Here is a 25,515-nt window from a genome sequence, read left to right on the forward strand (position 1 = left end):
AATCAGTCAGAGCTGTGAAATGGTCAAATGTATCTTTTTTATATAGAACAAGATGAGAATCTGAAACAGGTTTATTTGTTAGGTTGTGTGAAAACTTGTTAATAAACCTGTTTCTGACTCTGGTCTTTGTTCTATAAAGAGGACACAGGGTTGGTTACCAGTAACTGTAAAGTGCTGCATCAAAGGTTTGAGAGTATATCTTAATCATCAAATGAATATGTAAACCAAGGTTTTTTTGTTTTGTTACAGTATGGTGCTAACAAACTGAAGTCAGTTGACTCTGAAAAGGAAAAAAAAAACAGGAAGTACAACATTTAGGTGATGACAAAAAATATAATGAAAAGCATAAAAGCACCTGCTTTCCATAGTTTCCATTAAAAACAGCTGTTAGACCGTCGCTGGTCGGATGACCGACACAGACACAGAGGACTCTGTTACATACAAGAACATCTGTCTGAAGGGACAGCTAAAACAAAGCTAGTTTAATTAAAACAAAACGTATTTAATTGTTTCTATTTGTCTGATAGTCAAGCAGACTCGTAGATGATCTCTGATGTGGGTAGGACTGGCCCCCGGGGAATCCCAAGTTGCAAAACACGGGAAACAGTTATGAAATTGGGCGAAAGTAAGGGGCCTATTTTGGAGACATGGTACCTTTCTCCTGAGAGACCTGCGGTCTGAGCTGCAGCCTTCCTACCCTCGGCCAGCTTCCTTTGTGAAACGTCTGTCTTCAAATAGGATGGACCCCCTTGATCAGGGCTGTGCTCAGGGTCCAGTAGGTTTTTCTGTTCCTGAAAAAATAAGAATAAAAATTACAAGCGTGGTTGTTTTCTATTAGCACCCTTTTACATGCGCGTTAAAGACCATCATGCTACTGTTTCATCTGCTGACAGGAACAGGTATAGAAACTGAGACGCCTGACATTTGATGTGACCTGAACGGAGCCTGTTCTGGTTTACATGCAACTTGTGTGTCATGTTCAGCCATGTCAAGAAGCATTCATGGAGCAGATCAGATTACATCAAGTTATTTTTTACATACATGGTTTGTAGATTATGAGTTATATAAGATGTAATGTACTTACATGAACCATAAAGTAGGCAAAAAAAAAAAGTTTGTGCAGTTTAATTTCTTACATGATAAAGTCATAAACAGGCCTATTTTGGGGGTGTTAAGTGAGGGAGCAAGGTGTTTACAATATAGAGGCCTCGCTTGTTGATCACAAGTACAGAAAGGTACTTGAGGGAGCCTGTAGGTCTTTATTAGATCTGAGTTTTTGTGCCTAGAAAGTAACCCCTAGCAACATCCTAGCAACAGCCTGTCAGCATGCCTGCTAGTTCTCTGTTGAGTCTCTGTTGGCATTGAGAAAGCATCGCCTGCCTGAGTCCTCGAGTAGCACGCTGCACGCTGCACGTGTTCCCAGCTGCATGATTTTGTTTGGTATTTTCCAGGTCCTCCAGGGTTTGCTCCATGATTACAGCAGCCTTGTAATCCTCCAAAACTCATTTTGTGACATTTAATCTAGACTAGTTGCTGCTGTCTTTACATATTTTATTTACTCTTAACTGTCTGTGAATTAAGAGGATTACATGGCAAAATATTTTGGTGGCCACTTCAAAACTTTGTGGTTAAGTAAATTGATTATTGCCTTACATAGAATAAATTGTAGTTCATTGTGGTCTGCAACTTTTGTTGACCAATCATGTCTACTTTTAATAAACTCCGACTTTAATCTGCAGAGCAGTTATATTTATATATCAAAGGTGTTATTTGATTAATATTTCTAGAAGCGTTTGAAATAAGATTTTTGCTGGTTTATAAATATTATAGGATATAACATTGATAGGGTCAAAGTTATGCAAAATAATAGTGTTTTTAAGGCGAAGGTGTGCTTAGTAAATCAATAGTCTTCAAGATATAAGATGTAAGGGCCTTTCAAGATGCTATTTGTAAGAATAATAATTATGATAATAATATGAATATGAAAATAATATTATTAAGATACATTATTATTATTTTAATCATTCTATATTCCTGTTATCATTTTGCTCTCTGAACATCCAAACAAGCCAAGCCTACTGCAGAAGTCTCACTGCTCATCAGAGGATAAGAAGTCTTTATGAACAGATTATCCAGCCCTTTTGTTTTGTTTTATATCAAATTTTGGGGCCGTCTGATACAAAACGGCGGATTAGCATAAATGCAAATTAGGGACAATTCATTTTGTCAGAGCAGGGCTCGGGTGTCCTTTGTCCTGGAGAGGCCTCTCTTTGGGGGGCGACTGGGCGGTCGGGGGCCGTGTTTACCGGCCCTGCAGCTGAGCCGGGGTAGGGCAGGGTTGTAGGGGTGGTGGGGGTCATAAACTGGGCCAGGGTAGGGAAGGGTCAGTGGGACTGGTTTGAGGTCTCCTGGCAGCGTTGCTGGTGTAACCTGCCCTGGTTAAGCCCTCAGCAGGAAACAGACACATCTCAGACACACACAACTCAGACATCTCTTGAGCCTATCAGGTTTACATGGCTTGTAAGGAGATCGGATACAGCCTGGAAGGTCAGACAAGAAGGCTTGATGAAGCCAGGAGACGTCCTGCAGAGCAGCACATGTTTATCAGTGGAGCTCAGCGCCAGTGTATCCATTCATTTAGCATCAGAAATAATCATTCAGATCATTTAAAAAATATAAATTAAGTACCATGAAGCCGGAGCCCTCTGTATGAGATCCCAACCATATTCATATTTATTTATAACTATCTGAAATTAAAGTTGTTGATTCTCACTTACGACCTTTACTGCAGGATTCTGTTTCCAGGCAGCTGTCTGCACAGGTCAGGGGAGGGATGATTAGTGTCAGGTGATCGAGCTGCTGATCACCACGGTGTGTGATGTCACACTGGAACACGGCTTTGAGGAGAGCCATATATGAGCTTGTCGTCTCACTGAATAGTTCAGGATTAACTCTGAAACACTTCATCTCAGCAAGTTCCCTGGATGTAAACATGACATACTTGTCTGTTCATGGGAGCATTAAAGCGGTGTCTTCCAGCATGTCAAACCGGAAATAATTAAATGTTGTTTGAGTTTCAGCGGTTTAAGAAAAACATGTAATCTTGATGTTCGTTTGGAAGTTTTAGAATCATCAAAAAGATTTGGTTGCGGGAAATCTCCTGTTTAATGTGAAAATGCCAAAATGTGGACATATGGTATGGCAGACACTGCGACGACATGTCTTGTCGTCAATATGTGTTGTGGTAAAATGTAAATCTCAAAAACAGGGTCAGATTTAAGACATTAATTTAAGCTAAGATGGTATAACATTGTGGAATGTCTCCTACTGTATCAGGGATTATGAGGAATGTTAAATTCTAGAACACGGTCCACCCAAGTTCTCCAGTCAGATGTCACCCCAACACCTCCAAACAACGCAACTTCTATAACAACTACTATAGATGGACAAACTGTTCAGCACACCACCATCTGAGGATATACTGCGTGCCATTATTATAGTGTTTTCATACGATGTCTGGCCTCTGATTATCGTGTTTGAGCGGTTTTATGAAGCAGGATAATCTCAGTTAAGGTTGAAGACGTGTCAGAAACGATTCTAGACAAAAACTCTGTACTCTCAGTCTTCCCATGAACCCACTAATTGTGTGCTCAGAGCGATTGAAAAAGTGTCAAACATCTGCATAAGCTGTTTTTCTCCCTCCCTGCTTGGCTGCCCAGAGGCAAACTGACTACCGGTTGTTATGTCAGAGTCCCCTCAAAACTGTTGCCAGGAGAGTTGACAGGAAACCCACCAGTGAGAGTCTGTGTGTCCCTATAGAAACCTCCGGCTCCAGCTGCTAGTACGAACTAAACGAAGATCACTTCATCTAAGTGGAACACAGGCCTCCACTGTAGATATCTGCTGAAACGTGTGGAATACATGTGGGTGAAGAGTGGGACTTTCTGAATTAGCTCTGTTCATCCTGATCCTTATCAGAATATTGAAGCTAGTATTCTAAGTTCTTTTGTTTGTTGGTTGTCTTTTTTGTCCCCCCCCCCCCCCCCCCCCCATTAGAAAATTCACCATTGAACTGGGGGGTGGGGACGGGGTGTGGGTTCTGGACGGGGGGCTTGGGATGTGGTAGGTATTTATTACCATACTTTGCAGATGTAAGAGAAGTTCAGTTGGATATTCATGCCAGAAGTTTCCTTGTGGGGCCTCTCGTGTCCTCACATAAACGTCCTCCCTCACCTGCTCACGCCTTCTCTGGCTTACAGTCAGCAGCACAACATGCACACACTCATACACACACACACTCACACACACACACACTCACACACACACACACTCACACACACACACACTCACACACACACACACTCATACACACACACACACACACACACACACACACACACACACACACACACACACACACACACACACACACACTCACACTCACACACACACACACTCATACACACACACACTCACACACACACACACTCACACACACACACACACACACACACACACACACACACACACACACACACTCACACACACACACACTCACACACACACACACTCACACACACTCACACTCACACACACACACACACACACACACTCACACTCACACACACACACACTCATACACACACACACTCACACACACACACACTCACACACACACACACACACTCACACACACACACACTCATACACACACACACTCACACACACACACACTCACACACACACACACACACTCACACACACACACACTCATACACACACACACTCACACACACACACACTCATACACACACACACTCACACACACACACACTCACACACACACACACACACACACACTCACACACACACACACTCACACACACACACACACACACACACACACACTCACACACACACACACTCACACACAGAGGCATGGGCACACACACACGCACGTCCAGAGGCCCCTCATGCCTATGCTGCTAGATTCCAAAGTTTTATTTCCAGCTGCTGAAAATCTTCAGGATTATGTGTAGCTCTCTTGTACTGTAGAGATCTACTACATCTACAAACATCCCTTCAAACATCCCTCACACTGCCTGTTCTGCCCGTAGAGATCTACCACATCTACAAACATCCCTCACACTTCCTGTAGAGATCTACCACATCTACAAACATCCCTCACACTTCCCCACTTGTCGACACAGTATCGGAGCCAACGTTGATGTGAAAAGAACTAGAACCAAACTATCTGTAAGCTTCTACCTAAACCGTTTCTGACTGACAAGCGTCTTCCTCCTAGGAGAGCTCCCCAGCAGCTTTGAAGAATCATCACTTGACCTGACTAGACTAAGGTCTGTAGTACACGTGGAGAGTCCAGTGTTCCAGATACCGTGTTTATATGTAAAGGCTTGTTGGGATTGGATTGTGTTTAAAGCCATCACCTCTCCACGATGTGGGTTTCTTTCATTGTAGACAATAGTTTAATCCTTCTTTTATGCCGTTAAATCTTAAACTGCTTAAACCGTCGGAAGCCAATTTGGTCTGCTCCGTTACACTTACAGAAGTGCATCCCTAAAGACCTCAAACCCAGCCTTTGCATTCCCCACCAAATGAAGTCATAAATCTCTCTTGTATGTATCACTGCTAATTAGGACCAGGGCTCAGCTGCTCAGCTGTAGCGGAAGGTAGAACAGAATTGCTCCGTAATTAAGTCAAAGCGTTGTGCTCTCAACCTCTCTGCCACAGCGTAGTTGGAATGGGCTGCCAAGAGATAAAACATGCTAAATGATACCCTGGTCTCACAACTCCATCCTGTCTGGGAAGGATTTTTTTTTAATGCCACTGTAGTATATTCATTTCTTATTTTCCAAATATAAATTAAGCCATGGATTAGTTGCTACTACGAATTTGCTTTTCAGATTAAAGATTTACTGTAAAGACGAGGAAAAGAGGAAGGAATGAACGTTCCCAGTGACTCAGCTCTGTGTCGTCTGACCCGGGTACTTCAGAAGGCCTGGTGTTCCGTCACCATGCCCACAGTGTCACATTGGGGCCTTGTGTCATCATACTCCCACTTACAAAAAATGTCAAATCTGCCCCTCCACACACACACACACACACACACACTGTTTTAATGAAGAAAATCCTATTTAACTTCCGCATCCTCAGTCATTTAAAAAAGCGTTGACACCCACATTTGAAAACAAACCTCCACCCTCAGAGTCACATGACCCTACTGGTTATCTTTCTTTTTTTAGACACTTTATTTATAGGTTTACAGCACTATTACAGACCTTGAAATACTAGAACCCCCCCCACCTCTTTATTTACCTCAGTGCCTATGAAGTCCAGCTACTCAAGTTCTCAGAGATAAAAACAGGACCTGCTTCGCCAACACCTTCTACATTCCTGAGTCGAGTGGGGTTCTGGTTGTTTGTTAAATCCCCTGGATAGTGGAGAGGACTAGTTAGGCCTTGGATGGCCAGATGGACTGTGCTCTCAGTGAGTTCAAATGCAGATAGTCCTGAGCAGATATGAATCTGTGTAAACATATGTTGAACCTTTGTTATCCTTTCCCCATCACTGTCCCCTTAGAGTGTACCCATCCAACCTCAATACATAACACTGCGTTACTGACCTCGTAGAGAACACACTTCAGCTTGAATTGAGAGGCCTGTTTCAACCTTCTGACATCAACTTATGTACCGGGAAACACTGTAGAAAACAATATAGAAACAGCCTACCTTTTCTGTAAAACCCCTAGCCCTCGCCTTTGTTAAATACCGTGTTTTATTAAGACTTCATGGTTTTTCAGAGGTCGTTCCTAAGTTTTTAAATAAGTCACCAGCAGGTCAAAATCTCATCAGATGTTGTTGTTTGAATGTGTACATAAGTGTCTTAGTTACTCTGCAAATATGTTTAATGTTCCCACTGCTACACAGCTGGATCAGTCCTCCAGTCCTTTATCATCTGCTGAACAACACTCATGTTCCTGATAACCAATTATACCTTTTATGGCCTCTCAAATAACTTTAATTACTGATTAGGATTCCTTGTTCGCAAAGCAGCTACTTGAGAGTAATTGCTCAATAAAGAGAGGGGAAGTTGGTGTATTAAGTAGGTGTTCCTGCTGCTTGTGTCATTAGTGCTCTCTGGGAGCTCTGGTCTCCCTGTCGGCACAAATGGAAGTCACTTCATTCCCGGCACAGAAGCCCTCGCAGCTCAGACCGGTTCAGTCCAGCTCAAACACAACAAACTTTTGTTGTACAAGAGCAGCTTTTTGGACGTATTTTGTAAAAGAACATTAGGAACTTTGTTTGAGGGTTTTGTACAGTGCCATTAACAAAAGTGCACTGTATGTACAAATCTATATACTGGACATCTGCAGAATTTGCTAAAGAGATTGCAAGTTTGCACATTTTACAAACATGCACACAGAATGATCTCGACATACAGCATCTGACAGCTGTCCTGAATGTGGAGACAACACTTGAAAGGAGGCTGCCTGATTTTGCAAATGAACTGAATTCCCTAAAGCAAGGAAGGATCACCGAAAGCTCTTCGAGATCCAGAGATGGGAATTAACCAAGTACAAATACTTTGTTACTGTACGTAAATAGATTTTTCTGGTATCAGTACTTTTTCTGTGCCTTTTAACACCTTTAATACCTTTACTTTCTCTGTCTATTTTAAAGCAGGCTCGTTACTTTACTTTTAATCTGGATTTTGTGGCATGATAAATATTATTTCTTGTCATTGTGCACCTATTTTAATTACTTGTCGATGACGCACAACAAACGTAAGCTAGCTACCATATGGAGCAACCCAGAAGGTAGCAAGCAACATTTTTTATTTTTATGTTTCGAAAGGTCCCAAAATCAGGATTGTTTTCTCTCTAAAAAAGGTACGTTTTGGATGAGACCGAGGGAGTTGACGATGTCGACATGACTGAGACATCTACATCAGGCTTGGTTACAAACCTAACAGGTCTCGTTGGATATATATAGCCAGTAACGCTAAAGTCTTGATGTAGAAAGAAGTTATCTCAATCCGGACACACCACAACAGGGACTTCCAGCTAAGGAACAAGCTACTTATTTGTTAAACATGGATGGTTAATGACCTCCCCCACGCCCCCACACCCCACCTCTCACGTTTCTCCGCTCCTCAGAAGACCTTTTCAATAAAACATGCTTCTCTGAAACATTCATGGCTTTCATGTTTCCTGAAATAATAAATCCAAAACAACTCTGATGTTGGAGAGAGATGAACATGGAACTTAATGTATCAATTTTGTGTCGAGATGCAACTTACAAGTTACTTATGTGATGGGAATATCTCTGGAGAGGGAGGAGAGAGTAGGAGGTGGAGGAGAGAAGGTGGAGGAGGTTAGTGTCTTGTAGCGGCAGGGTTTATTCTGTCACCACGGATACTGAAGCTGTTACTCTGGAGTTTTAGCGGAGGTCACAAGGTTATTATATAAACAATTCACATAGAGCCTTCATTTACCCTGAGGCTAAATGTTTAATGTCAAGCTAACAAATTCCGGAAATGTATTGCGCAAAACCCTGACGTGTGTCCCAATTAATAGGAGCTGTGCTGCAGTGTGTGTGTGCGCGTGCGTGTGTACGTGTGTGCATGTGTGTGTGTGTGTACCAACTGAGTACCACGCTTAATTAATTTTGGTCAACAGACTTGGATAAACTACATTGATGACATCAATTAGATTCTAGTGAAAACAGATAAAAGCCCCAAAAAGCTAATGGAATATTTGAACAGGATTCATCAAAGTCTTAGCATTGCAACAAATTCCCATTACGTCTGATAAAAGCTTTTAATTTGCAAAGCTCATGTCTGGTTTGGTACTTAGAAGTATGCGGTCAAATGATTCAATCTCAAGTCCTGTGCTGAGAGAAACCAAATCAAAATCTAATTTGGCACATAACTCTTCATCCTGTCTGAAACATGTGGTTTGACACAATCCCTGGATTAGCCCGGGACTTTAGAACTCCTAATGTGGCTTGTTTCTGCACCCCGTAGCAGCACAAACACTTCTAACCTATTTGTAATTCAAGAGTTTACAATTCCAATCTCAAGAAAATACCCAAGCTAACTCCAGATTAGAACCTCTTAGTTAACCAAATTGTAGCAATTATGGTTGTCAATCTGTTTGTGTTGGGTGATCTGCTCTCTCTCTCTCTCTCTTGCTCTCTCTCTTGCTCTCTCTCTCCCTCTTTCTCTCTTAAAACCTTTGATGATGCAACTGCTGTTATGTCTAATGGCTATTGGAGTAGTCTGATTGAGGTTTAAACTTGATCCTACTCACGGAACAGAATGTAACCATCACCCTAGCTGAGAAATGTTCAGTATATTCTAGTCACTTATTAAAGTCAGATAGCAGCTGGGGTATTTGGACGTATTCTAAAACATGTTGTGTGTTTTGTGTGACAGAGGAGTATCCCCCCCCGCCGCCTCCTCCGACAGACGAGCCCAGGGATCTCCCATCGCCCACCTCCTTCCCTCTCCCCCCGGTCCTGGATGGGTACCAGGTGAGAACCCCCTCCCTGTGCATCACAGAACACAGGAACCTTCCCTCTCAGGTCCCTCCTCTACGTCAAAAAGCTAGCACAGAAACTGGTTTGGCCAGATCGTTTTGTGAAATGTATTTGTTTACAGAAATGACAATTCCTGCCAAAAACTTTTCTCCACAACTACGGTGTCCACAACACAGTGTAAAAAGGCTTGTGGTAATTCTGCTGGCCTCTTTCAGTTCTGCCTTGCTGGGAGGCAGGAGGTGAGGCAGGAGGTAAGACATGAGGTGAGGCAGTAGGTGAGGCAGAAGGTGAGGCAGGAGGTGAAGCAGGAGGTAAGACATGAGGTGAGACATGAGGTGAGACAGGAGGTGAGGCAGGAGGTGGGGCAGGAGGTGTGACAGGAGGTGAGGCAGGAGGTGAGGCAGGAGGTGGGGCAGGAAGTGAGGCAGGAGGTGAGGCAGGAGGTGTGACAGGAGGTGAGGCAGGAAAAACTTGCTATGAAAGCGAGTGTCAGAGCCAGCTGAGTATCAAGCTACATCCAGAGTCAAAACTACAGGGGCACGTCGCACTACTGAATCCCCCAAGCCTCCCCCCCTGTCCAGCCTCACCAAACCCCCTAGGCCCCTCCCCGAACCCCTAGGCCCCTCCCCGAACCCCCTAGGCCCCTCCCCTCCTCTGCTGTCTGGGGGCAGGGGACAGGGAGGACTGACACCTGCTGGTGCAGACCGATCACTTCTCCTGGGTAGCCGACACCCCCCCCTCTCCCTGCTGGGAGATCTGCTCTCTCTGCCCCTCTTCCTGCTGGGAGATCTGCTCTCTCTGCCCCTCTCCCTGCTGGAAGATCTGCTCTCTCTGCCCCTCTCCCTGCTGGGAGATCTGCTCTCTCTGCCCCTCCCCCTGCTGGGAGATCTGCTCTCTCTGACTCATCCAGAACCTGACCTCAAAACTGATTCTCACACAGCTATCACATGTGACGTGGAAGCAGTTCCTCTCTACTCTACTCTCCCCTGCACTTTTCTCCTTCTCTCCCCCCTGCCCTCCCCCCTCAGCAGGGTGTACTGTACTCTCCCCACTGCCCTCCCCCCTCAGAAGGGTGTACTGTACTCTCCCCACTGCCCTCCCCCCTCAGCAGGGTGTACTGTACTCTCCCCCCTGCCCTCCCCCCTCAGCAGGGTGTACTGTACTCTCCCCCCTGCCCTCCCCCCTCAGCAGGGTGTACTGTACTCTCCCCCCTGCCCTCCCCCCTCCACCACAGGGTGAAGTAGTGCTCGTTATGTAACAGGGCTGACTAAATGTTCTGTAAAGGAACCCGCTCCGTCTGCAGCCGGTTCCCACAGCCTGAGCAGAGTGCCCCAAGCACCAGGACTGCATGTTTGTTGACTTGGCTTTATAGAGTTGCCCTCTGGAACCCTTGTTGTTAGGATAAATAATAAGAACACTGTCCTTGTTCACTAGTAACCTGTTTAATGGGTGTCTTATCAGTGGAGGTGAAACAGTTTGAACTGTTTAAACACAGCCCAGTAGGAGCAACATGTTAGCCAGATCTCTTGCTGGAGTTAAATTTATAATATAATTTACTTTTGAGTTCAAGAGGCATCCTGTTCCCTGAATTATACAATGTTTATTTGTATCCAGATACTAAAAGATCTGGGTGTTTTTTTCTGTGGGGATTGTAATAATTGAGTTTCAGACCACTGAGTTAAATATGTCCCTATTCCAAATCACTTCATCTTTCATGAACAGGATGTTAAATAATTTCTGCTCTTAAGCAGAACTAACAACAGGAAGTGTCTCCGCGTTCAAGAAAATGAATAATCAAGCAAAACCTAACCTATATTTGTACGGTTCCTGTAATTGAATATGGAAATTTAAATTCAAATATTAAGATTCTATATTAGGCTATCAGCTATTTCCTTCCAGAGCCAGGTGGCATGGTCTGCGTTGTTCTGCAGTGTTCTGCTGTATTTTGCTGTGTTCTGCGGTGTTCTGAGGTGTTCTGCTGTGTTCTGAGGTGTTCTGAGGAACTCTGAGTTTTAGATCAAGGGTGAAACAGACTCGCCACACATAACACCATTAACCGCCTCCATCCTTCGTTTCCAATAATATCATTTTTTCTCTCCACTATTGTGCTGGCTTTGAAATACCCCTTGGTGATGAAATTAATGTAATGATCTGCCCTTAAGATCTTAATGATGTCCCCTGCAGTAAGAGCAAACTGTGCGCATGTTAAAGATCTTTTAATGTGGTGGTGGAAGAGTGTAGACTGGACGTGTTTGGTAACTTGTTATGAGTACAGTACATTGAAGGAGGGAAACTAAAGGATCCATTGGGCCTGCCTCTCTTTGACCCAAGAGAACGTGATCCAAGACCCTGCAACAGTGACTCACACACACACACCACACACACACCACACACACAGCTCACTACACACACCACACACACTCCATCCACAAACAGTGCAGATGTAGTTAGTGGTTGGCACTGAGGCGATTTCAGCTCTCTACTCTTCCTGTTACTGTACTGTTGCTGTCCACATTACCCTTCCACCACGTAGCGATAATCTGGGCTTCGGCTGGGACACGTCTGTTGGGATCCCCTCGTTATCGCCGCTAAAACACTTTGCCTTGTTGTCTTTTGTTGATTTGAGACGTGCCATTAGTGCTGTTCTTTGTTTACAGCCTTCACGGCTGCCTTAGTTGTTTGGAACAGCAGCAGGGCTCCAGATAGGAGTAGCCTAGCCTGTAATGGGTTGTGACAGGTAATCCAAACACATAACATTAGAATGGGAGGCAGTGAACGATCCAGCCCGCTCAGAAAGGGCCCACAGGCAATCACAGGCGGTGCTTTAGCAGTGGGAGCACAGCAGAAATAATACGGTATTCATCACCGCTTTAGAGAAATTCCCTGGAACTTTTGGGAAGAGGAAGACTTTATCACTAATGGCCAATTCATTATTACTATCGCTCAAGATACCAAAAGAACAACAACAACCAAACCAGTTGTTTGAGGAAGGGGTGAGGCATCTCCTTTTATTTTGGAATGCACTTTGGCGTTTCCCCCCCGGAGATGAAGCGTTGTTTAACTGACCCTCCCAAAGGAAACAAGCCTTCCTCTCTCATCACAAACACACCATGCTCCGCTTTCCTTCTCCTGCATGGCTGTGCGCTTCATTGGTTCATTCACTGTCCAGTGATGAAGATATTATGCAGCTTCCCTCAGTGTAGACTAGAGTTAACATTGTTGGGGGGCGACGGGGGAAACAATAAACAGCAGCACTGACGTTGTTGCACCATCTCTCCTGCCAAACCGGGGATGAGTTATTGAGACAGAGGATCTCAGGAGCTCAGAGTAGTCAGACAGATCGTGACCTGGTGGACAGACAGACAGATCCTGTCTTGGTGGACAGACAGATCCTGACTTGGTGGACAGACAGATCCTGACTTGGTGGACAGACAGACAGATCCTGTCCTGGTGGACAGACAGATCCTGACCTGGTGGACAGACAGACAGATCCTGTCTTGGTGGACAGACAGATCCTGACTTGGTGGACAGACAGACAAATCCTGTCCTGGTGGACAGACAGATCCTGACTTGGTGGACAGACAGACAGATCCTGACTTTGTGGACAGACAGACAGATCCTGTCCTGGTGGACAGACAGACAGATCCTGACTTGGTGGACAGACAGACAGATCCTGTCCTCGTGGACAGACAGTCAGATCCTGACTTGGTGGACAGACAGACAGATCCTGACTTGGTGGACAGACAGACAGATCCTGTCCTGGTGGACAGACAGTCAGATCCTGACTTGGTGGACAGACAGACAGATCCTGACTTGGTGGACAGACAGACAGATCCTGTCCTCGTGGACAGACAGTCAGATCCTGACTTGGTGGACAGACAGATCCTGTCCTGGTGGACAGACAGACAGATCCTGTCCTGGTGGACAGACAGACAGATCCTGTACTGGTGGACAGACAGACAGATCCTGACATGGTGGACAGACAGATCCTGTCCTGGTGGACAGACAGACAGATCCTGTCCTGGTGGACAGACAGACAGATCCTGACTTGGTCGACAGACAGATCCTGTCCTGGTGGACAGACAGACAGATCCTGTCCTGGTGGACAGACAGACAGACAGATCCTGTCCTGGTGGACAGACAGACAGATCCTGTCCTGGTGCACAGACAGACAGACAGATCCTGTCCTGGTGGACAGACAGACAGATCCTGACTTGGTCGACAGACAGATCCTGTCCTGGTGGACAGACAGACAGATCCTGTCCTGGTGGACAGACAGCATTTGAGTTCAGGGCCTTAGTGTTCCTTTAATCTTGTGAACCTTCAACAACTCTATACCGCTCTCCGCATAACCCTGCTACAAGACACTGACCCAAACATGGCCTCAAGCCCCCCCCCCAAAAAAAATATATAACAACATTCTTAAATCTTGGGTGCCTAAGCCTTCTGCACAGATCTGTACATGTTTTAAACGACAGATATGTTCAATGACCCATCCAGGCCAGTTTGAGAGGTGGGGCTGTGTTTACCTGGACGGGGGATAGAGATGGAGAGGAACCATGTGAGGAACCATGTGTTACTGCGTCTCAAAGAGCCATCCTGAGGAGAGTCTTACTGGAGGACTGGGCTGTGGGAGGGGCTCCCAGGCTGGGTGTGTAGCCCCTCCCTGCCCCTCTGTCTGGAGGTATCTCTCCTGCTGATGTGAAGCCTCAGGAGGGTTGTTTAAGGTCAAGGTGAAATGTGCTCACAGGAGTCTAACTGTATAATACTAACCAAAGACTACTGGACTACTGGGAAAATCCAACGAAAGGAATGTAATCATGGTTGTGTGTGTGTTTGTGTGTGTGTGTGACAGATGAAGGGACCAGAGAAAACCCTGGAGCAGAGGCGTTCCAGTCTGGACGCTGAGATAGATTCTCTCACCAGCATCTTGGCCGACCTGGAGAGCAGCTCTCCTTACAAGCCCCGCAACACACAGGTATAACTCCACCCCCTCCACCCTGCAACACACAGGTATAACTCCACCCCCTCCACCCCTCAACACACAGGTATAACTCCACCCCCTCCACCTTGTAACACACAGGTATAACTCCACCCCCTCCACCTTGTAACACACAGGTATAACTCCACCCCCTCCACCTTGTAACACACAGGTATAACTCCACCCCCTCCACCTTGTAACACACAGGTATAACTCCACCCCCTCCACCCCTCAACACGCAGTTATAACTCCACCCCCTCCACCTTGTAATACACAGGTATAACTCCACCCCCTCCACCTTGTAATACACAGGTATAACTCCACCCCCTCCACCTTGTAACACACAGGTATAACTCCACCCCCTCCACCTTGTAACACACAGGTATAACTCCACCCCCTCCACCTTGTAACACACAGGTATAACTCCACCCCCTCCACCTTGTAACACACAGGTATAACTCCACCCCCTCCACCTTGTAACACACAGGTATAACTCCACCCCCTCCACCTTGTAACACACAGGTATAACTCCACCCCCTCCACCTTGTAACACACAGGTATTATCCCTCCCCTGCATTCATGTAGCACGTGTGCCTATTTGGTAATTGTAGTTTTCATCACACCGAGAGACAAAAGGAACGACTAAACAAATGGGATGAACTGAAAACTCCAGTAGCTGACAGAGATTCAGGAGTTCTGTGTTGTGGTGGGTGTAGACTGGGCACATTCTCAGCACTGCAAAGAACACAATATTGTTATAAAAACAAAAGATTATATCAAATTGCACATATTACACACAAGCACATTCTGTTAAGTGTGAGGCAGTTATGATAAAATGAGTCTCGACCTATATCATTAATCGATAGGAAACGATTTATTAAGAGCAATTTAAAAGAAAAAAAATCTAAGCCTTGGGCAGTCAACTAAATTATTTGACACACAATTAATGTAGGACAGGGCATATAAAAAACGAACCATTTGTGTTTAAATCAGGCTGAGAGTGCTCCCGTACAATACCAGGGCTCAGGTTTCCCACCATGCTAAACCCATCCCTCTGGCACTGACCACTGTGTGTGCAGCTACACAACTTGAACTACACACATCCCTCCTTTAAATCAAACTTTATTAGTATAGCCCTTTTTACAAGCAATGCCACAAAGGGCTTCACATATAAAACTGCACCTAAACCAACCTAAACCCTCAAGGTAGACAAGGAAGAGTCCAGAGAATAGGAGCTGGATGTGGGTCCTGGTGGCCTTACTACGTGGGCCATGGGTGCAGGGCGGAAGGCCTTCCAGTGGGCCAGATGGCTGACCCTGCCCCCAATACCCCCCAGTCCCCCCACCATGCTAACCAGATAACCCAGACCACACCCTTTCCTCTTAGAAAACAGCTTGTCACCGTCCCTGCACATGCTGGTTGTAGAACGCTGACCGTCTCCTCTTCGCTTGGCTCACCTGGGGTTACCCTCACCTGGGGTAACCCTCACCTGGGGTTACCCTCACCTGGGGTAACCCTCACCTGGGGTAAACCTCACCTGGGGTAGCCCTCACCTGGGGTTACCCTCACCTGGGGAAACCCTCACCTGGGGTTACCCTCACCTGGGGTAGCCTTCACCTGGGGTTACCCTCACCTGGGGTTACCCTCACCTGGGGAAACCCTCACCTGGGGTTACCCTCACCTGGGGTAGCCCTCACCTGGGGTTACCCTCACCTGGGGTAACCCTCACCTGGGGTAACCCTCACCTGGGGTAACCCGAGGAGGGGAGCTGCCCTCACCTGAGGAGAGGAGGGGGGCAGGTGCACACTTCTCTGACCTGAAGTGTTTTGTTGTTGCTTACAGTACTTAGCGGCACGGCTACATGAGCATGTTGTACACAGTCTGAAACGCTGAACATCTCCGTTTAGTTGTGTTGGACAAAGACATCACAGTTTGATTCTGTCCCCCTCACACACACACACACACACACACACACACCTACACACACACCTACACACACACACCTACACACCTACACACTCACCTACACACTCACCTACACACACAGGGATATATACAGGACATGCACACACAGGAAAACAACCACATGTTTGAGGCTATGTACCCATAGGCCTGGTAAATTTTCCTAAATAAAATATAGCATAAGTGCAGATCTTTGTAGAAAGAAAAAAAAAACCCTTGTGAGAGGAACCAAACAAGCCACAGAGAAACGAGTCTGAAAGCTTTTGTCAGTAAGATTTGAAAAATTCATACGCACCTGTGCAGGCCAGAAAAAGAGAGCCTTTAGAATGAGAGTTTGAATGACCATCTCTCTGGTCTGATATGGCTGTGACACAGGTCTGCCCACCATGTGTCCTCTGGTCTGCAGCATGTGTAACATGCAGCAATCAGGTACTGTTGGTAGTTGAGTTTGTAGCCGATTTGCTAAGTTACGTTTCCTCACTGGGATGTGTTCCCTAGAAGAAGGAGGAACTCTAATGTGGAACAGAAATATCCTAATGCGTTGTGACAAATCTGTCTTTCTGCTCTGTGCCAGTTGGCCAGAGTTACTGTAGATTTCATATTTGTTTGTTTATCTTACACAGTTACCAGCACCATACATACACACACACACACACCGTATTCTCCCAGCTGATGCTGATTCTAGCTGATTAACTCTGTTTGACCTTTTTTCCATCCAGCTGCTCCAGTCAGAATGTGCTTGGTTTTTTGTTGCATTCTTCCACAGCGTGACGCTGGGCTTGTGTAACTGGCCAGGTTTCATACGCATACGGCACTGCCACAGCTGCTGCACCGGAATATTCCACTTGTATAAGCAGAGAGTAACAAGCGCCCTCAATTTACAGCTTTCTGTGTGCACTCAATTACAGAGCCAGTACTCCCAAATCAATAGGACGCTCTCCTCGCTCACTTCTGAGGGATTGGGAGGAGAGGAGAGTAGGGAAGGGGAGAGGGTGGAGGAGGAGTGGAGTGGAGAGGGTGGAGGGGAGGGGGAGAGGACTCCCTCCCAAGGTGACGTGCTGGGTGGTAGGGGACACATCGTATTTTTGGCTCCCAGATGAAATCCAGCCTGAGTTTGTGTTGTGTTGCTCCATCATAAAAGTCTGAACAGCGCGGCACAAACTTTCAGCCGGCGCAAACGGTTCAGAGACATCAAAACAATTTTGTTTGCTTTAGTTGGTATTCTCCATGGCATAAAGGGGGGTAATGAAATGTGATCGTTATATAAGTCCCATTCGCCTGCTTCCTAAATCCATTTGAGGAAACGTGTTTGGTGTGACATAGTTTGTGTTGCAGTGTTAGCAGAGTTATCCTCCTGTGGTGTTAGTTTGGTGTGACTCCATTTGTGTTGCAGAGGAACGTTATCCTGTAGTGTTAGTTTGGTGTGACTCGGTTTGTGTTACAGAGGAACGTTATCCTCCAGTGGTAGTAGTTTAGTGGGACTTCAGTAGGTGACCTGTAGTCAGACCAGCTGACTGGATCCACAGACCTCCTGTCCTTCACGACACCTGTTCTGCTTCATAACCTGGTTCAGCACTCTGGCCTTTAACCCCTGATACAAACTAATCACATCCATAACCTGGACACTCACAGGAGGACTGTTATGGTACTTATAAGGAAAACAATCACACTTGGAACTCTTGACATTCATACGTGTTTTCAGATTTTCTGTTTGTCGTAAACCATTACTGTGGCAGAAACGACTATTTTCCATTCATGTTTCTTCTTTTGATTACAGTAAGAAAGATGTGTTAAAAGACGTAATTCATCGTAATTAGCTTCATGCAGTGTCTCCACCGTTGTCATGCCACTTCCTGAACCACTTACTTTCTAGGCTACTAAAATGTAAAAGCTATTATCACAGGAGACTTTTATAGACACGGTTGAACATTTTCAATCACATTATCGCCATTAAGTGTGATGGTACATGACGCGGTAACTTGTTGCTTGCGTACTGAGTTAATAACAGCTACGACCGACATGTTACGGTACAGGCAGAGTCTGGTGACGGGGTCCGTAACCCCGTGCAGGCCGACAGATCAAGTCCACTGTGACGGTCGGAGACGAGCCAGCCCACGTTTATGCTAAGGACCCGTGAGTGTGCTGCACAGTAATCAATCCGCAGCGTTAGCATCAGCGCTAATGTGCAGCGCAGGCCTGTCCAAGCGCATCAGGGTTGTTGAGGGTGGGGGGTAACAAGCAGGCCCCTATGACTGTCAAAACAGAGCACGCATCAAACAGCTGAGGAGCGCCTCTCCTCGCGCCTCTCCTCGCGCCGGCTTAAGGAGAACCGACTGTCGCGACCTCGTATTAACTTACGTGGGTCTATAGATCCCATCGAACACGTATTCCGTCCCCGGTGCACCGGTGTATACTGACATATATTTATTATATTTATAAGGGGTTACTTTAAGATGAGTTATGAATTAAAATGTCTATCCTCGGACGGGACCGGAGCTGTTAAACATGTTTTCTTTTTTGCTCTGACCTCCTAAAATTTGGGAATTTAATAATATGAGAACCATTGAAGCTTAAAATGGATTCTGGCTTATAATATTTAATTTAGTAAACTAACGCTACCAAAACAAACCATGGCGGTTTGAGAGCAGGGTGTGGGGAAGAGGTTTCTCTAATAAGTGATTCTTCAGCTGGACTACAGCGCTGTAACTCAAGACCTCGGCCCTGCAAAACATTAATGCGCTGTAGTTCTTCTAACTCTAACCAAGCGCTGTCATCATAGATTTGTTTTATGAAAACACTTACATATAATTTTTTGCTCCTGCCCGTTTGAGCGTGTTGCTGAGCGGGTAGTTGACCTCTGCATTAGCGCCGCTGTGAAGTTCAGCAGGATGAACCTCGTGAACTCCTGACCCTTTACAGTCTTAATTAGGTCTCGGAAATTTCTAAGTGTCCCATTTTTCGTAATTTCCCCCCTGTAGCCTACATACCACTAAGGCTAAATGTTGTATTTGTATTCATTTAAATATCTTTTCGAGTGTTCATATTCGTAGTTTGTGGTAGTGACTCACTGTGGCTGGCTGGCTGGAACCAGAGGCTTCAAGTCTTGAAGCATGGAGGCTTTGTGTGTCCTGTGAATCAGCTTTGTGTTAGTTACTTTAACACCTTGTGGAGGGCAAACGGAAGCCAGAGGGCTTGTGTCTCTCTGTCTCTCTCTCTCTCTTTTTCCCCCCTCTCCCCTTTTCTCACTCTTTGAGCAGTATTTTATTATCCATTAACCACCCACACAAACACGACAGTCATCTTCACAGCAAGCTGTCAATTGGAAGTTGTAGCTACTGTTGACGTCATGGTTGTAACTGTTGGTACGGTTGGTCCAGAGTGTCGCCCCTCCTGGTTCCTCAGCGTGACCAGACTGGGGACGTGGTGTCAGTTGGGGATAGAAGCTCCACACAAGGAGAACTTATCCTGCACCAACCAGGGGTCAGGGTGGAGCTCTTGTGTGTTTGTGGTGCTGCGCGGCAGGTGAAGACATTCTTTACACTGGACCCTGGATAGATGTACGACACATACAGTTCTGGTATGAATTTTCTCAGAGACCTTGAATTTGTGAAATGTATGAAGATAGAATAGAGTGATACAGAACTATTTTCCTACTCTCGGTTAATTCTGCTTCCTGTGGAAACAGTTTCACTTAAAGTGATTTCCAGTTATATTATACACCCTCTTGTACCTGTAACTTGACCGTGTAAGGACATAGATGTTAACATTTCACACAGGCATACTGATAATAATAACCTCATATCCACACCTCTGCAGAAACAACGCTGTTATAATATGAATTAATCGAATGTGAACGTTTAAAAATCAGGCTGAGTATGAAAAGCTTTTACAGTGCGAGCCAGACCCTCTTAATAATGAACAGCATGCCATTGAGGGTTAAATATTGATAGGACCAACTCCCCAGACTATGCAGTTTACCAACACACTCACCCACACCCACCCCCACACCGACTAGGACAGCCCTACACCTGGCTAGGCTAGCCGATAGACCCAGCTCCATGTTGCTCAGCTGTTAGGTAGCCCGCAGAGCTGAAGTGTCGGCTGGCTTTCAAACACCTTCTCTGACGTAGGAATCAATTTATCAGAGTCTTTCTTTTCAGTTCCTAATAGGTCTGCTGTGGCCGGCTGCCAGTCTGTGTGTCTGTACTGTACATGATGTACGGAACCTTCCACCTGAGAACGCTGGGGATTGGATTCCAGCGTTGAATAGAGAGCTGCCAGCAGAGTTAGCTGTCACTCATCACTGCTGTTTACAGAAACGCTAAGTCTGGGTCTGTGTGTGTCTGGGTGGGTGGGTGTGTGTGTGTGGGTCTGTGTATGTGTGTGTGGGTCTGTGTATGTGTGTGTGTGTGTAAGGGGTGCTTATGTCAGTGGTGTAATCAAATGTCTTTATAGCGCGTCATCAGAACATCAGTTGCTGTGGAGACCCTGCTAGTCTGGATCACCCCTCTGATCGCCTGGGGGGGCGTCACATTGCTCCAGCCATAAGCTCCTGCTCCCCCCCCTCCCCCCCCCCCCCCCCCCCCCCCCCCCCTCCTCTACAGGCAGAGCATGGAGACTGGTACCTGCTGTCACAACACAGCACCTTGATCTCCCTCTGCTCCTGCAGAGACACAGCTTCAGCACCTCCAGTCACAGACGACTGGAAGGATGATAGACCTGGTGACCTTTCCAGGCCCACACACACACACCCTCACATACATACACACTCAGGAGGTCTCCCCCTCTGGTTGGATGCCTCGTGGTGGGTCCTACACCCTAAGCTGGAGTCTCTGCAGGGCCCGGAGGGGGGGCTCACAGGGGCTGCATGGTGTCTCCAAGCTGTTGACAGGAGGCCAGCACGACAACATGTGTGTGTGTGTGGGGTGTGTGTGAGCGGTGTGTGTGTGTGAGGGGTAGGACTGTCTGTCTTCGGGTAATTGCTCCAGATGAAACTCTTGGCTCAAGCAGAACAAGAAAGTTCTGTGGTGAGAGGCAGAGACACTCTGGTGAGACTGTCTCTGTCTGTCTGCAGAAGGAATCATGTTAAGAGAGTATGCAGTTTGAAATAAACACTATTTATTAACACTTTAATTAAGACTTTTTACTAATAACCCATTAATTTAGCGTAATCATTTTTATACAGATTGGTTTAGTTACCTGTTACTTTGATGAAATAGCTTTCAAAGTTGTTTTAAAGCTTCCTCATTTTCCCCCTGTAGCCTACATACCGCTAAGGATAAATGTTATATTTGTATTTATTTAAATATTTTTTCCTAGTTACCTAGTTAACTGAGCAGAATCACACTTCCATTCCTCGCGGCTCAGTCCGTCCTCTCAGTGGGACTAAAGAAATGAACACAAAGGGGCAGGATGGTTGCAAACGTACTCACTCAGGTCCACTACAGGGGATGGAAATGACCTGGCTGAAGTGGTGGGCGTGTGGCAGTTGAAGCGGGCCTGTATGAGCAGGTTGTGTTCTTAAAGCTGCGACTCCTCTCTCTAGTTTGGGTGAGCTGTCAGCTTCCCCCAGCCTGTCAGGGCCTTGCCAGCCTCAAGAGGCTTCCCCCAGCCTGTCAGGGCCTCACCAGCCTCAAGAGGCTTCCCCCAGCCTGTCAGGGCCTTGCCAGCCTCAAGAGGCTTCCCCCAGCCCGTCAGGGCCTCACCAGCCTCAAGAGCGTCAGGAAGCCTAATCCTCTCCTTCCCGGTCCAGACGCAGGAACCTCACCCATCAGGGCACAGCTGCGGGCTGCGAGTGACAGAATTTCTACGTTTGGCAGAGAGAAGGGATCTGGCGAGGATAAATATTTATTGGGATCCTGTGATTAATACTGTGCTGCTGCTGTCAGTCACCCACCTCCCCCTCCTCCCCCCTCTGACCCCTACCTCCTCCCCCCTCTGACCCCCCCCCTCACCCCTCACTTCAACTCCCCTGGCAGATGTCAGTTTATATCCTGCCCCCGCCAACGTCAACATGAGAATGGTTGGCACCGGCCACTGCCAGCCTCGACCCGTGCCACAGCCAGGCGAGGCGTGGCAGGAAAGGCAGCCTCCTGGCAGCCTCGCCTGGTTAATTCTTCCTAAAAGGTCAGGGCCACGGGCGGCCATGTTTCTCACTGGGCCTTTTATTGGTTGTTTCTTTTTTTAGACCGAGCAGCTCTTGAACTGTGTGTGTGTTTATAAGTGTGTGTGTGTGCTTATGAGTGTGTGAGTGTGTGTGCGTGTGAGTGTGTGTGAGTGTGTGTGCGTATGAGTGTGAGTGTGTGCGTATGAGTGTGTGTACACAGTTTCTGATCATACGTCAGCTGTGACGTCCTGCTCCAGTAGACTCTCGTGTTTGACCGCGGATCTGCTCGCTCCGTATCGGCCGGTCGGCACCTCCGCGGTACGGTTACTAGCCCCGCGCTGCTCCCTCTGGCCCGCGGCGCCCGCTGACCTTAAGGTCGCTCTGGCAGCAGGTCCTCAGTTCTGACAGGAGCAGCGAACTGTGCTGAGAGGATCTGCCCGCCGGCTGGCCATGTGTCCCGTCAGCGCTGGTTAGGCTAATAAACTGCATGGGATCACCCCAGTGTTGTGGAGTAACAGGGCAAACCAATGACAAACTGTGTTGGAGCCAGAGAGCTGTGACTGTCATGGGAACCTGTCTCTTTACATCCCAGACTTCCCCCCTCTCCCCCCTCCTCTCCCCTCCTCTCTCCTCTTCCCCATTTCCTCCCCCCTCTCCCCCCTCCTCCCAGCCTCATCGCTAAAAGGCTCACCCTCAACTGCTGTCATTGCACATTATCCCTCATCTCCCGGCAACACACACGTTCCGTACCCTCACACACACACACACACACACCGAGAGACAAGCTGTGATTGGCTGTCCGTGTGTCTGATGACTTTGACATTAGGGAGGGTTGTGTTTAAACTGGATGTGACCTCTGAGTTGTAGGAGGGTCAGGAGTTCACATGCACCCTAGCGGAGGGCCGGGTGAGGGGGCCTGTTACCACAGGAGGGGAGTGTTACAGCCAGGCTGTTACCACAGGAGGGGAGTGTTACAGCCAGGCTGTTACCACAGGAGGGGGGAGTGTTACAGCCAGGCTGGTTCTCTCCCCAATCTCCTAGGAAGGAGAGCGACAGAGAGAGACACAGAGAGAGACACAGAGAGAGACAGAGAGAGAGACAGAGAGAGAGACAGCGAGAGAGACACAGAGAGAGACACGGAGAGAGAGGTCTCTCTCTCTCTCTCAGAGAGAGAGGTCACTCTCTCTCATCTGATGATGGGAGTTTTAGTGGGCTGTTTCAGAAGCTGCTTTACATCATACCGCCATGTTACATCATACTTGCAACATTACATATTTGTCCTCTGAAGCAAAGTTTTTTGCGAGTTACATAAATTCAAAGTAGAAATGAGACCGGATGTTCGGCAAAGATTTATAAATGTCCTTTGAATATTTTATCTTCAGAAACTCCCAGGAGCAGTTTCAGGGTAGACTCATATTTAGGTTCCATACTGTATACGTGCGAACTGAGTCACGTTTAACTGCGGATTAAAGGAATAATGTGACCTGTTGCATTTCCTCCTTTGAATATAGATTGCGGAAAAAACGGAAAGACTGGACTTAGTGAGGTGTGTCTCCCTCAGAGACAGAATATCTTCCTCCTTTGATTTTTATGTCGTCAGGATTGTAGCCATAGGAACTGCAGTTGACACGATTGCATCTTCAGAAGCACCTGTTTCTCAGGAACTCTAGCTAATCTGAGGAGGTGGGTCTGAACACAGTGAGGAGGTGGGTCTGAACACAGTGTGGAGGTGGGTCTGAACACAGTGAGGAGGTGGGTCTGAACACAGTGAGGAGGTGGGTCTGAACACAGTGTGGAGGTGGGTCTGAACAAAGTGAGGAGGTGGGTCTGAACACAGTGTGGAGGTGGGTCTGAACACAGTGTGGAGGTGGGTCTGAACACAGTGAGGAGGTGGGTCTGAACACAGTGTGGAGGTGGGTCTGAACACAGTGTGGAGGTGGGTCTGAACACAGTGTGGAGGTGGGTCTGAACACAGAGGTGGTCATCCCTGCTGCCTGTGACTGATCCTGTAGCAGCTTCATGTGTTAGTCATGAGTCTGAGTCTGAATCTGGCAATTGAAGAATGATTATTATAAACATGTTGTTGGTGTGTGGGGGAACTGGGAAGTCATGGTAGGGCAGCGTTCTCTGTAAAGCACTGTAAATCACAATGTGTGTATGGTACACTTTTAGGAATATATCTGTGTTTGTGAACAGTAAATAATACTGTACATTCCTCGTTTGTTTGACTTACTTGTATTTGTACTTATTTTGCCATCAACACAGTCTGACTGTGTCGATCCAGCAGTCGAAGTTTAGGAAGAGGGAGCAAGATCACCCTTCCATAGACCGAGCTGTGCTTCCTGTGTGCTGGAGAAGTCGGGTGCACTTTATCTGCAAATGTGAGATAGTTCAAAACAGCTGGAGGTCTCTGCACATGTCGGGCAGACATCTTTAATCATATTTAATGGGCTTTATCTGAAGCTATTTTAAGTCGAGGGCTGATACCCTCAAATGCATGACAGCACCGAGGAGAAGGGATTGTTTTTAATGTGGATGGAAGGAGATAGTCACGTCTCTGCTGCCGGTCTGCTTGTGCTCCCCGCCACGGAGACGCTCACAGATTAGGGAGTCTGAGCGCTAATCGGGCGATTTGTTCATGACCACAGCTTCTCTGATTTGGGGACAGTCAGCGCGCCGGGCCGGTGGAGTGCGAGGACCCTGGGCATGAGGAAGGCGCCGTGAGCCAGTGAGCACGTGGAGACTGGCCCTCAGAGTGGAGACTGGCCCACTGAGTGTGCAGACTGGCCCTCTGAGAGTGCAGACTGGCCCTCTGAGTGTGCAGACTGGCCCTCTGAGTGTGCAGACTGGCCCTCTGAGAGTGCAGACTGGCCCTCTGAGTGTGCAGACTGGCCCTCTGAGTGTGC

The 25,515-nt window shown here is 46.9% G+C and overlaps 1 protein-coding gene across 1 annotated transcript in view; it reads left to right on the plus strand.

The window, feature by feature from the left end:
• The window catches only part of LOC124478834 (LIM domain containing preferred translocation partner in lipoma), a 97,482-nt gene that overhangs the window by 40,487 nt on the left and 31,480 nt on the right, over positions 1-25,515 (plus strand). Inside the window, exons 5-6 of the mRNA XM_047037299.1 lie at positions 9,457-9,554; positions 14,416-14,538. Of these exons, the coding sequence (XP_046893255.1) occupies positions 9,457-9,554; positions 14,416-14,538 (221 nt within the window). The remainder of the gene's footprint in view (positions 1-9,456; positions 9,555-14,415; positions 14,539-25,515) is intronic.

Source organism: Hypomesus transpacificus, chromosome 16, assembly GCF_021917145.1.
Source record: "Hypomesus transpacificus isolate Combined female chromosome 16, fHypTra1, whole genome shotgun sequence".
Taxonomy (NCBI): Eukaryota; Metazoa; Chordata; class Actinopteri; order Osmeriformes; family Osmeridae; genus Hypomesus; species Hypomesus transpacificus.